The 15,758-nt window shown below is 35.1% G+C and overlaps 1 protein-coding gene across 3 annotated transcripts; it reads left to right on the top strand.

Annotated features, from left to right (window-relative positions):
• Positions 1-75: 75 nt before the first annotated feature.
• RPAP3 (RNA polymerase II associated protein 3) lies at positions 76-15,192 on the top strand. 3 transcript variants are annotated; one of them, XR_007377580.1, is made up of 17 exons: positions 76-189; positions 1,019-1,177; positions 1,813-1,953; positions 2,443-2,565; positions 3,025-3,152; positions 3,518-3,639; positions 3,753-3,823; positions 4,697-4,825; positions 5,660-5,787; positions 7,161-7,282; positions 7,739-7,809; positions 7,966-8,082; positions 9,928-10,139; positions 11,443-11,632; positions 12,263-12,360; positions 13,506-13,637; positions 14,703-15,192. XR_007377580.1 is itself a non-coding variant. In XM_048947748.1 (17 exons), the coding sequence occupies exons 2-17, from the start codon at positions 1,025-1,027 to the stop codon at positions 14,792-14,794; spliced, it is 1,998 nt and encodes a 665-aa protein (XP_048803705.1). In that variant the 5' UTR covers positions 76-189; positions 1,019-1,024; the 3' UTR covers positions 14,795-15,192. The 3 variants fall into 3 exon arrangements, 2 of the variants coding, with proteins under 2 accessions (XP_048803705.1, XP_048803712.1); XM_048947748.1 differs by having other exon boundaries at positions 13,537-13,637; XM_048947755.1 differs by having other exon boundaries at positions 118-229; positions 13,537-13,637.
• Positions 15,193-15,758: the final 566 nt, after the last annotated feature.

Below are 15,758 nucleotides of genomic sequence, written 5' to 3'. Positions count from 1 at the left end.
CCAATCGCTGGGCCCGCTTCCAGCCACGTGACGTGGGGGTGTGGCCAAGCGGTGTCCGCGGCTGCGGCCCAGAAGCGGAAGTGAGGCGTCTTCTCGCGCGCGTGCGCTGTCCGTTGCCGCGGCGCCGTCGGAGCGCCGTCGCGCTGCAGCCTGGGAGGAGATTGGGCTGTGCAGCGGCAGGCGGTGCGGGTGAGGTTGAGGCGGGCAGCGGAGTGAAGGGTGGGCCGGGGTGAGACGAGCGGGGTCTCCTTTCGTGCGTGTAGGAGGTGTGGCGGTTGCTCCAGCCTGCTTTCGTGTGGTGGCGGCCTGTAGCCCGCCCAGCCGCGTCTCCTTGGTATCCGTGTGGGGATGGTGGGCAGTGTGAGGGGCGGGTGGGCGGCACCCCGTGCTGCTTCTCTGAGGAGGTGGGGAGATGGCGGCGGGCTGCAGAACCCAGAGCCGCTGTTCTCACGGGGCTCCTTCTGAGGCGTGCTGCTTTGTTCGCTCGGTAACGGGACGGAGGTAGTGAGAGCCGCCTCGGGGTGGGAAAAAAAGTACTCGTGTTTAAGCGCGCTTATGTTGTCAGAAAGTGTGTTTCAGCGTTGGCTTGTCACGCGTGTTGTTTCTACTCGGGTATAAAGTAGTGTGTAGATCTGTAATCTGTAATTGAGTCTTAGTGTGAACATGTTGATTATTTTCCTCGTTCTGTCTTCTGGGAAATGCTCCAGAAATTGCTTTAAACTAGGATGTCTGCATCATCATTTCCTGGATTTCTCTTGACCTACTAAATCTCATAACTTACTCTTAAGTAGGAGTGCATGACTTGTTTTCTGTTCTATTTAATCTAAATAATATATTGACTTCTTGTTTTCACAAACGTATTTAACTGTTTCTTAGTCTCTTTATATTTAATGCTTTTGCCATGCTATTTGAGAAGCATGCCTACCGATTAAGTCAGACTTCTTTATTTTGAAGTTGCTGGCTTCCTTCAGTACGTGCTTACAAATTCTCCTTAGGAAGATCTCTTGTATTTTGGTAGGTTACAATGACTGCATCAAATAAAGCACTGGAGCTTCAGCTGCAGATAAAGCAAAATGCTGAAGAACTGCAGGATTTTATGAGAGAATTGGAGAGCTGGGAAAAGGATATTAAAGAAGTTGATTCTGAATTAAGGAAACAGAGTGGTGTCCCAGAAGAGGTAAAATCAGTGGACTTGTGATTATAATTATTTATTTATTAGATATGTCAGTGTTTGTGCTGTAAAAACATACTTGTTTTGCAGATGTCTTATTTCAGAGAACACAGTTAACTTCATCAAATTATGTTCTGAATTAAAATATGAGCAGATGGTAAGAGCTGATTTGTTCTTCATCTGAAGTAGATCAAGGATCCCGCTGCAAATTATTCTGCTAACTCAGCTTTGAATCCATAGCCTGGAGGTCATGAATGCTTGGGGCCAATAAATGTTTAATCAGTTCCTGATAGATCTAATACAGTATTTCTGTTAGCAGCATCAATATTATTTATCTATTTATTGTGCACTGTTAACGTATTAATCAGTGATACTTTGCAGAAAGTTGTCTTCTAAAACTCAGTATTATATCATGCATGTAATACTTGTTATTGCTATATATTGAAAGATTTATGCTCGCTATCTTTTTTTGTAGAATTTCTTGTAGGATTCCTGACAACAGCTTTCTTGATGGATTTATGAAATAAAAGTAGGCAGTAGATGGGGATACCTATGTGTACATATAGGTACTACAGATTATTCAGTACAAGCAACTTTTGTATCTCTGTTTCTTTTATAATAAAGTACTTATTTCAATACAGAATTTACCACCCATTCGAAACAAAACTTTTAAGAAAAAGAAGAAAAGCAAAAGTAAAGTCCCATCAAAGACAACCACTGAGGAAAACAAGAAAAACAAGATCAAGTCTTATGATTATGAAGCTTGGGGAAAACTCGATGTGGTGAGTTAGAGTAATTGCTTGTTAACATGGTTTGCTTTCTTTTTTGTCCCTGGTTGATTTTGTTTTTAAGTCAGATTTTCTAATAGTGCTGAGAGTTACATTTAGAGGTCAGAATCTTACTTTACAGGAGATTTTACAGACAAAGAAAATAGCTTTTTCCCTACAAAGGATTATGCATTGGAATAATGAGAAATGCTATAGTTCTTTCGCTCTCTGCTTTCATCCAGCAGATTGCATTTGACTTTCAGGGAGCAAAAATGTTTTAACAATAGGTCTATTAAAAAATTATAATTCTAGTATAATATGACACTAAACACTGCTGTTGGTGTTAGATGGTTTTTTTGTGGAGTGTGGAATACTTCTCAATGAAGAGGACTTTAGTGGTAGAGATTCTTAAACAGATGAAATTCATTTTCCTAAAGTTTTACCTGATTTATTTTGTGTTTTGAAGTTATTATAAAGATAATGGTTTATTTTATCTATTTTCAGGATAAAATACTGGAAGAACTTGATAAAGACGATAGTACTCATGATTCTGTATCTCCAGAATCAGACTCTGAAGAAGATGGAATTCATATAGATAAAGAAAAGGCTCTTGCAGAGAAGGAAAAGGTTAATACCAGTGTTTACTATCTACAAATTATCTATGAAAAAACAACTTAAACACAGGAGCTGTTATAATTGCTTCTTAAAGATTGCTCACTGAGATAAGACTGGAATCTGCCTGCTCTTCAGATTTTTTTGAAGTTTTTTTTCTGGCCCGTTGTTTCAGCATTTAAAGTTCTGGCTGCATTTCTCTTATCATCACTGATGGCATATGCTTAATGTACAGTTAATAACAGTCAATATATTGGTGTTGTTCTTATATTAAGAAATTTGAATGCTTTATAGAATTCCTGCATGAATCAAACTGCTATTTTAGTTACAAGAATTATTTCATAGTAAAGCAATATTTTCTGAGAGATATTAAAAACATTCTAAAATACAAGTATTGACTTATATTTTTTTTTAATCAAGAATTAATATATCTGCAATAATTTGCTGAGATTACTCCTTTATTTCTATTCACAGGGTAACAAATACTTTAAACAAGGAAACTTTGATGAAGCTATAAAGTGCTACACTAAAGGGATGCATTCTGATCCATTCAATCCAGTACTGCCTACAAACAGAGCATCTGCTTTTTATAGAATGAAAAAGTAAGAATTTTATTGTGAAGTCATATTTTTTCTTTGACGTGCTACCCTCAGTGGTGTGACTTTATCATCTGGTTTACCTTTCAGCTTCTATCAGCTCTGTTTCTAAGGCTCTAATTTCTTTTCAGAGAGGAAAGGGTATGAGGGAGTTGGTTATATTCTTTGTTGCAGTAGGTTGTCATCTTCTTTCCTTTCCTGATTTGATGTATTCTGAATCAGAAATTGTTTGAACACTTGTGCTGTGTCTCTTGAGAAGCCTGCAAGATTCTCACTTGAGAAAGAGCCTGTAAAGTTTCAAAGTGTCTTCCTAAGGTTGTGGGTTTTTTTATCTAAATGCGTGCAAACTAACTCATTCATGTCTTTGCTAGGTTTTCTGTTGCAGAATCTGATTGCAATTTAGCACTTGCTTTAGATAAAAATTATACAAAGGCTTATGCCAGAAGAGGGGCTGCTCGTTTTGCTTTGAAAAATTTTCAAGGTGCTAAAGAAGGTGGGTTTTCTTTAACATATTCCTTAAAAAAATTCTCAAAGGAATTTTATTTTGTGTTTTCATTGCTAACCTCTTATTCCTACCTGAAGTATTGTTTTCTGATTTTCTGATAGATTATGAAAAAGTTTTAGAGCTGGATGCCAACAACTTTGAAGCAAAAAATGAACTGAAGAAAATAGAACAGGTAGTACGACTAATATATTCTAACATAAATTAATTCATCCTGTTTACTTTATATCGTTATTAACTTAAACAAGAACCAAATTCAACAAAATTGCACAGGCTTTTTCTAACATTTGAAGATCACTGAGGTCGAAATTTGTAGCTGAATTACATCTAGTTTTGGAGTGCATGTGTAAGTTGTTGTAATGCTGGGTTGGCAGATTAGGACTGAGCTGTCACAGCGAGCTCTGTGGCTTTATCATCTTCCATTGGGGTTTTTTCAACCTCTTGTGTTAATGTTCTTGTTGTTTTTTCTTTTAAGTCATGCATAGCATTTTGGTACAAAGTAGCAGTATGTATGAGAGACATTACGTATCCTCCTGTCTATAGATTAAAGCCTAAGTGCCTATCCTGCCTATAGTTGCACTGGTTGCTGTGCCAAACTAGAAAGTGAGTTTAAGCCTAGTGGAACAGAATGTTCTGCTCCCTCTTCGGTAAGAGGGAAAGAACGTTGATTGTGATGAACTTAGTAAAACAGAAGATGATCTAGCATTACCTCTTTAATTGTAGTCTTGAAAATTCTTTGAAAATTTCATTTCAAAATGAAGACCCAGAATCTCCAATAATTGAAGAAATAAGTGACATGTGATTTTGGAATGTGTCTCAGAAATTATATTCCTTTTATTTACCAAGTAATATTCCTATTCAGAAGCCCACATAGAAATGCAATTTCAAGAACAGTTTAGAATGATCTCTTCAATTTGTGCTCTTACTGTAAGTTGAACTAGTGTTAAGATGCTTGGCTGACTTTTACAGTTTGGAAATACTCTAACTTCTGTTCTGAAAATGCATAAGTGAGGGAAATGCATACTGAAAAACAATGATACCTTTGCAGGCTCTATCATCTGAAAGCTCAAAACAAAAAGAGTTCGAAGAAGCAGCCAAATCAGAGTTAACAGACAATGAGAGAAGGTGCATTGAGGAAGAGCAGCTCAAGCAGAAGGCTGTTATAGAAAAAGATTTGGTAAGTTGCATCTTCTGATTGGACAGATGAACTAGCAAAGTAAAATGTTGTATTGTGCTATTAATCATACAAATGTGCAAATTTAAACTTGATTCTGTCCTGAATTTCCTAAATACAGGGTGGTTGGTACGCACTGTAGGAAAAAAAAATTACAGCATACATTGTTGTAGGTAGGATTAAAAAAACAATGCCACAATAAAGAAATCATACAGTGGGTTAGGTTGGAAGAGACCTTAAAGATCACGTAGTTCCAACCCCCTGCCTTGGGGTCAGTTTGCCCTGGGCCCCATCTGACCTGGCCTGGAGTGCATCCAGGGATGGAGCATCCACAACTTGTCCCAGCAGCCTTTTGCAGTGCCTCAACACCCTTTATGTTATTAACTTTCATTAGGGAGTGGCTTGTACTGCTCATCAAGAGTAAAGAACTGTTGTCTCTGCTACCATTCTTTTCACTATCAAAAAAAGGAAAGGTTGCAATTCAGACTTGACAAGTTCAGTGTTGCCAGTCACAGACCAGCAGTCATTCAACTCTGCTATGCTGCGCTTCACTAAACTAAGATTTCTTTTGTGTCACCTCTCTTTGTTCCTTTTATCTACCTAATGTATGCCCCTAATCACCTCAAACTGTACATGTAGCATTTTTGCTTTAGTCCTTGAAGTACTGGAGAAGTAAATTTTTGTAGTCTGTCTGCACAGATTGTATAAAAATAAGCAGACCATAAATTCCTGCTTTAACCTGTGTATTGTTTGTCATCTTGATATTGTGACCTTGTCTAAGAAAAGCCAATTGCACTACATCTTGCTCAATGTTACTTTTTCTTCTAAATATAACAGGGTAATGGTTATTTCAAAGAAGGAAAGTATGAGGCTGCTATAGAATGTTATACACGTGGTATAGCAGCAGATGGCACCAATGCACTTCTGCCAGCTAACAGAGCCATGGCCTATCTCAAGATACAGAAGTAAGTAGGATTGTATGCACCATACTGTTGCTTTTTTCTGTGAATCAGGAGAAATAATGATTTTCACCCAAGTTTCATTATAGTCACTCCAAATCTTCCTATTATTCAGTCTAAATCATGCTGAAAGCAGTAAAGGATTTTTTTTAAAGAAAACAACTGAATGTGTGATCTTCAAATGTATCTCACAGGAAAGAAGTTCTGAGAAAATAAAACGTCATCTGTTTGAAATTATAGCAAAAACTAAATGACTTTTAATTTTTTTTTCATTCTTTCACGTGTAAAATTCTACATATTTATCTTCTTCCAAGAGCATACCCCTAGCTTAGTCTTTACTGATTATTTAAAAAAAACCAAACCAGTCAGCTACTAAATATTGCACTGAATAAATAAGTAGGTTCTAACTTGGTTGAATAGGAGCTTTTTCAGAGAAGAGTCATCTTTTAAAATATTTCTCTAATGCTAGTAATGAAGACATGTACATACAGTGTATTTAATTTTAATTACTCTTTACTGAAATAATCCATTAACAGTAGGAAATGCTTTATACCAAATGAGAGAAATTCCATATCACCATTTTTAAAATTGTCAAATACTACTTTTTTTGTTTTGACTTTCTCTCTCATCTCATTTGAGATGAAAGTGTAGTCCTTTTAAACTGATAGCATGGAAAGTGGAGATCTGAATATTTTGTTGATCTCTTCTGATGTGATACGGCTGACTATGTAGAGATAATGTGCTGATATTAAATTCTGTTTATAAAATAAGTTACACACTATTTCTGTGACATAAGATTTGCAATTTAGGGTTGAGGGTGTGGAAGACATTACAGTGCAAATAATGTCAGTGAATTAGAGAAAATAATACTTTAACTAAATGACCAAGCAGAAAAACTGACTTTTTAAGATATCAGAGTGTCATGGGTCTTCACATTTTGAAATGAGGACCCAGGAAATGCAACAAAAGCTTGTTGATACTCTCAAAAACATCTACAATTGATGAGAAATGCAGAAAATAGTATTTCCACATCTTTAATGATAAATTGAAAGAGGAGAGGGGAGGAATAAATGAAAATAATATACACGTAGTGAAGTCATAGTCAAACATAACTGTAATGAGGAAATTTTATCTTACAACGAAAGCAAATGACCATAATAGAAGGCTATACTAAATTATTCTTAATAGTATCTAAAATCATATGCCCCTTATTACTTGGTTTGTTTTTGTTTTGCATTTTGTCCCAGTGATTTGTATTTATCTGTGTATAGATAATTAGGGTCTTCATGTTTTCACTGTTTTGAATAACTGTCTCTTCTGCTGAAACTGATAGCTGCTTTTGAAGCTGATTATTAATTTTGTACTGTTCTTTTGCTGAGATATGAAGAGGCAGAAAATGACTGTACACAAGCTCTTCTGTTAGATGCATCTTACTCTAAAGCTTTTGCTAGAAGAGGAGCTGCAAGAGTTGCTCTTGGAAAGCTAAAAGAAGCTATGCAAGGTATGACTTTGAATTAGCCCGGGTGTGATGGGTAGGTGGAGATAAGAAGACGACGTAGATAAATAGAACGAGATTGAGTGTTTTTTGTTTGTTTGTTTTTTAATCTTCTGATAGCAATTACCATTTCTGACTAATTGAGGTTATCAGTACAAAAGTTGAGATGGATGGTTGTTTGTTTTTTTTTTTTAAATTGAGTATGTATACAACTTTAGTGTTCTGATATTTACATGATAGGAAAACAGGTGTGTGTGAAATTACAACTATTGCTACTTATAAATAGTCAGAAATAGTTTCAAAAATGTGTTTGAAGCAAAATTACGGTACAAATGTTGGGATTACTTACCTGTCTTTAATTTATGGTCATAAAAAGAAACAGAAGGCTTAATAATTTGCCAGGAGTACTTTGTAAATTGCCTGGAGTTTTCACTCAGATTGTTTTGTTATTTTTTTCCTCAGATTTTGAAGCTGTTTTGAAGCTGGAACCTGGAAATAAACAAGCAATTAATGAACTCACTAAAATAAGGAATGTATGTATACCAGTAAACCTAGAATAAGTGCTTTCATTCTTTATTATGTAAATTTTAGCATAATTCTTTCTGATTTTTTTTTTTTTTTTTTTTTTTTAATTTAATCTTCATGGACTACTTATTGTGCATTTTGGTTGTTTGTTTGTTTTTCCCCAGGAATTAGCTGAGAAAGAACAGTCATGTCATGAAGAGTATCCTCCAGAATTGATAAAAGAATCCGAAATAAAAAATGTAGTGAAACTCATTCATAATCCATTAAATCAGAGATCAACAGTAAGTTAGGTGTTTTTTGATGGTGTTTTGTTTGTTTGTTTTTGCTTTTGTGAATTGCTGTCTATAATGATGAGAAAAATAGAGTTTAAGTTAAAATATAGTTTTTGCTTTTGTATGTCTTCTCGTAGATATGTTGTGCGTGTGGACAGCTTAAAGTTCAAAGATTGACTTTTTTTGATATTTTTTATCAAAAATGTAATTTCTGCAGTTCTGTGTGTAGCCACAATGTAAAAAGTGCCGCACAGGAAGCATGGTGTATGCATATATCAGTAATATGAAATGGGGAGGCAACCTCACAACCTTCTCCTGGATTTATATCTAACATCGTAGTTAGCAGAGCGAAGGGGAAGCAGTTGAGTCTCACGTTTGATTGCAGACTTGAGAAGGCTCCAGATAAACTTCTTCCTTTTCAACAGCTGTATTCAGTTCCTATAGCAATAGGATATATTACCTACTTGTCTCATATGTTGATATCACACGGGGTTACTGCAATAAGTTTGAGCCATCAGTTTCATCCTCATATGCTGTGATATATCTGGATGCTATTTTTGAAGAAACAGTATTTCTAAAGTATGAATTATCAATGGTTATATTCAGATTAATGAGTTACGTATGACAATATGATATAGGCACATAGTCTGTGTTTTTAAGTAAATACAAAACGTGTTCAAAGTGTGCGGTTAGTTTTGATAGAAAATGTATAATTATTGTGGTACCTTTCTTTGATATACGCTCTCTGTAGTCAGATACTTTTATCCTTAGAAACCCAGAAGAATTTATTACGTAGCAGCTGAAATACAGTAGGTGATTTTATGAAGTTCTCAGTTTGTCTGCTAAATTAAGAGGCAATACCAGGTTGCTTTTTTTTCTTTCCAGTTCTGTTAAGGTAGAGCAGGTACAGATCAATCATCTGTGTTCTTTATACTCCCCACAGAAGAAATATAACTTCTTATCTCATATCCAGTGGACACTTGTACAATTTGCTTTGACAATAGGCCATCTCATAATTGGGCAACAGACAACTTACATGACTTGTAGCAGTTTGCAAACTGCTAGGAAGGCTTGCAGTGTTATTGTTTTAGAAATGGATGGAAACCTGACGTTTATGGAAGCCTAAATTGCTGAATGTTTAACTGTGTATGTTTGCACCTATATTTGTAGAACAATTTAGACTATATATTCAGCTCAGTAATTCCAAAGTTCCCTTAATTAGTGACTCATAGAGGACTTACGAATGTGGTGTTAGGTGGTGCTCAGAAATTATGGCGATCATGCAGAGATGAAACAAGCTGAAGCAGTTTATTTACTTGGAATACCCTCCAGTGGTAGGATTAACTGCCTTGTAATGTATACAACTTGGTCAGCCAGGAGGCCTGAGTTAGTAATATTTACAATCTCAAAATTTTATGTTGAGAGTTAAGGTTTATGTTGATGGTTGCTGCTTTGTTCAGCTAAATTTCAAAGTTTGATCACATTGTTGGTCAATATACAAGCTATCCTGGCTAGTTCAACCTTTTTAATGGGAGGTGGCCGTCACCATAATGGGTATGGTTTTGTTGTTTGTTTGTATTTTTTATTGGAGAGACAGTGCAGATTCTGAGATTCTCTAGAGTAAGGGTACATTGGTTTTACTGAGGGAGAAATGGTCATATAATACTTTGTACACACTGAAGCTTTCTTTTTTTGAAGGAAATTTATCTTTATTGAAAGTCTTCCATGTGTACCAATGCAGATGAAATTGATTGTCATGGGATTGTTTAAAATTAGACCTAGCAGTTTATCCAGGCCTCTGTTTGCACTGATGTAAATTCTATGCATGTGACATCAAGTATGTGTTCTGTTTAGAAGCCTTTGCGGAGAATAGCCATTGAAGAAGTTGATGATGACATGCTGAGTAGTGATTTCTCCAGCTCTTCTTCTTTAGTTCATAACTGGAAGAATTCAGTGAATATTGAAACAACAGAGAATCTAGATCAGGACAATCAGTTAACTTCAGTGGACATTCCAAAAGCAAAGCAATTGAAAATCGAAGAAATCACAGATGTGTCGTCACCACAGTAAGTATAAAATTTCTGATCCTCCTTTAAAAAGATAAATGTAGTTGAAATATAATCTTCATTGTGAGATTTCTACGTGTGATGAGTATAGAATGTAATTTGGAGAATTGGAATTTAAAAAACATTAAAAGAAACATGCAGTTCTTACACATCTGCCTTATTGATTGCATAGTAATTGAAACAAATACGACTTGTGCAGTGTCAGATGAACGACTGGTAAGTGTTCCTTTTTTTTTTTTTTTTTTGCTGTCTTTTCTTCCATGTGTGCTTTCTTTCCTAAAAATGATTTATATTTTAACAATTCAAAGTGTATTCTTAAGTAGAGTTGCAACATTCTTTGCAAGCCAGTTGATTGAGAGAAAAGGAACGGGAGATGGTATCCTTTCTTCCTCTTAGCAGACAGCTGATAACTTTGGCTTTACTCATGGTTCCTGTGTTTCATTGTGTTAGATAGACAGTCTGGCTGAAGCCTAGAGACAGCTATCCCAACTAAGTGTTGAAACTCTGCTTGTCTGCTTAAGAAAAGTGCATATGCACCATTGTTATCTCATTGCATTAATATCTTTTACGGAATCCTGATTGAAGACTTCTGTGAGAACCATTTCCCCTTGCCTTTTCAGCTGGGTCAGATTGATTTACTGTGAGGTGTTGAAGGAAAAAGTAAATTGCTGAAAATACACATTTACTTACCTGGAAAAATATGGGATAAAAATATATCTTCACATATATCCTTTTGGCTGGTTTGGGTCAACTGTCCTTGCTGTGTTTTCTCCAGCTCCTTGTGCACCTCCACCCTCCTCACTGGCAGGACAGCACATGCTGAAAAGTTTTCAGCGCTGTACAACTGGAACATTAGTGTATTATTGTTTTTACCCTAAATATGTTTTAGCACTGTATCAGCTGCTGCGAAGAAAATTAACTATTCCTGCCAGAACCAAGACATACAGATATTATTTTGCATTATGAAATTGCAGAAAATGTAGTATTTTCTGCAGCTGTGTTTGCATTTTTTATGTTATAGAATTCTATCAGTTATTACCAAAAAAATAGGGAACTGCTGAGTATATTTGTGTTTGAAAAGATTAAATGAGTGTAAATCTTTTGTATATTGAATGTTGTTTTTTTCTTATAGGTGTTTTATTTTATGTTACTTTAATTTTTACTTTTATAGGTTTTTTTCATCTTAATTTTACAGATTAACGTATCACAGATCTTTCAAGATTTCAAAGGTCTCCAGTTAGGTTGCACTTCAAAAACTTCTGTAAATGTTTTATAGATTACATATTTCAACATCTTTCTGCAGGCTTCCTGCTGGTGTCAAAGGAATTTCATCAGTATTGCATCCATCTGTGAACAAGCAGATAGATAGAGAAAGCAAAACATCATTTAGATCTGCATCTCCAGTCCCTGCCATTCCTGCAAATTCTTTCCAGCTTGAATCTGATTTCAGGAAGTTGAAAGAGTGCCCAGAAAAAATGTACTTGTACCTGAAGGTATGAACTGTAGTATTGAGTGACAGTTTCTTTAACATTGAGGCAACGGTGCAGGCATAGGTGAAATGGGTAGCAATGTTAGATTGTCTGAATGAGGTACAGTAATCCCTTTCTCTAAGTATGTTTACATAATAGATATCGTGGTCCAGTTTTGAATAGTTCTTGTGTGCCTGCCCTTTCATTTGCCTCAGAGCACAGTCTCTGTATATAACCTGTCTTGTTTCAAGCATAGGTTTTAACTCTATAAGCTCTTGAGTAGCCATGTTAAATTTTTATGTCTCAAATTAATGCTTCTAGGTTAAATAGAGCGATATTGTTTTTAAAGTGAACAAATATGTGAAACTCATTGATTTGTTAACGTTTGTTTCTGCTTATATATATTTTAGTTTAAAAAAATTGCTTAAAATCCTTTTTTAAAGAATTTAGCAATAATTTCTCAAGATAAAATAAAGACATGCAAAAGTAATGTTGAAAGTCAAAATATACAACAGTAATTTTTAAATTTATTTTTCCCATGTATGCACTTCTGACATTGCCCAAAACATCCAGAAGACTCTCCTTTCTTATTCTCATGACTGAACTGCTGTTTTCTTTTTTCCTTAACATGACACCTTTTTAATTTTTCCAAAGCAAATAGAGCCTTCGATTTATCCAAAACTGTTCCAGAAATCCCTAGATCCAGACTTGTTCAACCAGATAATGAGAATTCTACATGACTTCTACATTGAGTAAGCTTGGTTTCTCCTTTGTCTTTCATTTCTTTCTACTCTGTGTTGTTTTTTTGTTTGCTTGTTTTCTCCCTTCTCCTTACATTTGCTCTTGCAGAGTTATTTCTCTTTAGGCTTGTGGAGTTGGAGTGATTTAATTGTTTCTTAATAAGAAATTAAACGTATGTTGAAAATTCAGAAAAGAGTTAAAAAATAAATAGCCTGTATTGAACCTAGTCGAAAAGTTCTGCTGTGTAGCACTAGCAAATGTTTATTAGACATGTACAAAGTAATTTTTTGTATGTGTGTTCCATTATCACATACAGTTGCACAGTGTCAGCTTTTTATATATAAGAAATGCAGGCAGTCATTTTTCTGTGCTAAGCTTGTGATACGTTGTGAGTTTTAATTGCTTCCTTGGACCTAGATGTTCTGATAAGAAAGGAGGTGGCAATTATTTTTGAAATTACTATCCAGTTTGATTTCCTAAAGTTGATTTTTGTCTATTGGAGACAGTGTGCCGCTCCTCTTAAACTCTGAGATCCCACATACAAAATATTTTCAGGTCGTTTTATGGAGAAAAGCAATTATAAATAAAGAGTAGGATTTCCTTCAATTTCTTTGAAAATATATGTGTAATATGTGTGAAACATGACATTTTTAAGAGTTGTGGTCCTATGTTTGTTATACGATTTATAAAGGTTAGGAAGCTTAAATTGTTTGCAGTGAAGTTAAAGGTTTTTCTTCTGGAGGGAGAAAGACAAGTCATGAAAGAAAAATACTTGTTAGTATTTGTAGTGAAGACAGTGACTGCTTACTACTACTCGTTATCCAGAAGAATGTAAAATTCACACTGTCTAAGAATTTACTGTATGGGAACAAATGACAGTAACTAATGTCATACTTCTTGGGGCAAGATGTAAGCATTAAATCATAAAACTGTTCTGTGCCTCAAGAGCAATCTGTTTGCATCAGTCCATTACTTTCTTTTTCTGTATTTCTCTTTTCTTGCTCTGTGTTATAACTGCGTAAAAATTTCTGAGTGTCTCTTTGCTTAGTCAGTGGAAGAATGAACAAGAAAGATGAGAAGCAAAGATCCTTTCATTTGTTGTTGCTGACATCTTTAATATTGCTTGCATCTACTGAATCTTTCTAATGAGCAGTAGTTATTTTTATGTTTCTAATAATTTTCTCCAGGAAAGAGGAGCCATCACTCATCCTTGAAATCCTCCAAAGGCTATCTGAATTAAAAAGATTTGATATGGCAGTAATGTTTATGTCAGAATCAGAGAAGAAAAGTAAGTAATTCAGCACTATTATTTTAAACATAGGCCATGATACTGCCAAATTTAGCAAAAGAACTGTAAAATACAGTGCTTCTCCTGTTGTTTATTCCATTAAATAATCTATTAAAGATTAGTTACTTGTCTTGTTCAATGTTTTAATTGTTCTAGGGGTTAATGTGGGAAGCGTTGTTATTTTTCTTAATCTTTTGGTTAAGACTCAAAAAGCTACAGCTAAATTCTCCATAGTTTTGTCAATTATACCAGCTCCTTCTAATCTGATAAAATAGCCCTCACTAGCATTTCAGCTTGTCATTCCGTAGTGCTACAAGTTTATGGATTTGTATGAAGTCTTAGATTTGAGGTCTACGTGTACCAGCTAACATTTCACAATTTAAGACCATTTCGTGGCAATTCTGACTTGCTTCATTTTTGCCACTTTCTAAACCTCTGAGTCTGCGTCTCTTGTTCTCAAGACACTGCTTAGATTGGTTTATGATTGAGGTGGGCATTGGCTTGAGTTCCTGCTTTCTAAAACTGGCTTTTTTTTTCCTCTCATGTTTCCAGTCTGTCTGTAACAATGAGACACTTAAAAACCAAACCTTTATCTAGGACCAAGTAGTGCTAATTTTGCTATCTACAACTGAGTTTTGCTTATAACCATTATACTTTCAAAATATTATGTGACTCTAGTTAAAATAAGGTTACTTATTTGACTCACTGAAGTGCAAGTAAATTCCACTTACGAATTGCCTTAACACCATAACCTGAAGTAAGTTTTATTTGCCATCTGGCGTTAACTTTTACCTTTGCAGTTAATGCTGTAGTGCCAAGATAGTAAAATAAAATCTGTGTTGTCAGGATTGTATAGCTGTTTGAAGAAGTGTTGTTAGCCAATTCATGAGCATCAAAACAAAGCAAGGTTTTCACTACTTTTCTTCGTCCTCTCAATAATCATGAAAACATACTCATATTTCAGCTATGTAGTACTACTACTCTCAGTGGAAAGATCTGGACTAATTTACATTATGACTGTCAGTCACAGAAATAACAGTTTACATTGGGATTTTCTTTTCACAGTTACACAGGTACTATTCAGTCATGTGAAACACATGGGATTGAAAGATGCTTCTGTTGAAGAACTGGAGAAGAAATACGCCGTATTCTCTTAGTGAGTTTCCTGACAACTACACGTGTGAATTGCTCTGTTTCCATGCTTCCGTCATGTTGAACTCAGCTCAAGAATCCTATAAAGACTGGAGTTTGGTTGCTTTTGTATATGTGGTTAGATTCTTAAAGTTAATTCATCCAAATGGCCAGTGCCTGGAGAGAGAATTTCTTAGTTCTGCAGACACATTTACTTTCCAGCACCTGAAACAATACAGATTTACTTATCTTCAGTGGAATCTGTTAAAAAATGATGAATAGTGTTCCAGATTGCAACTGCAGATGGAGATCTTTATTAAAAAGAAAAAAATTATATTTATGAACATTCTTTTGGTAAGAATCAAATGATGTGTAAGAATTTTTTTTTTTTTATTTCAGAAAATAAAATAAATGTTGAGCTAAAATATCATGTCTGTTGTATTTTTTTTTTTTAAATAAGCATAGGCCACACCAATATGTATAATTTGCAAAGTGAAACTGAGGGACAGTGGCCAAACATTCCACAGTTCCTCTACTTATGTTTGTCCAAAAGCACTGACATGTGAGATGTTCCTGTGAACTACAAATATAATTGCAGAATAAAAGCAAGCCAAATACCATGAAATAAAAGAAGTGTAGGGAAAACAGTTTGTTTGTCTTTGAAGAGTACTTTTAAAGTAATCTTAAATTTATCTTTGGGATCTTTTGTTCCTAACCAGCTAAAGCTCTCAAGAAGGCTCAGAAAGCAAATCAGTGTAAAGAAGAGAAAGGCATGGTATCACATTAAATTCTTAGATAAGAAATAACATCAGGCAAAGCCACTGTAGATTTTTCATACTGTTCACATAAATAGAGGATGAAAGTAACATCTCTTACAAAGTGTACTTTAATTGCTTGAGTAGTAGTTACATATTACTTTCAAAAATTTTCCTGTTTGCTATGCTTGACCAATACTTTTTTCATCCTTTTGATATGTTCTGTTCAAAAAAA

The sequence above is a fragment of the Lagopus muta genome, chromosome 1 (assembly GCF_023343835.1).
Source record: "Lagopus muta isolate bLagMut1 chromosome 1, bLagMut1 primary, whole genome shotgun sequence".
In the NCBI taxonomy this organism is placed as follows: Eukaryota; Metazoa; Chordata; class Aves; order Galliformes; family Phasianidae; genus Lagopus; species Lagopus muta.
This window is presented reverse-complemented; position numbering and strand designations above follow the sequence as displayed.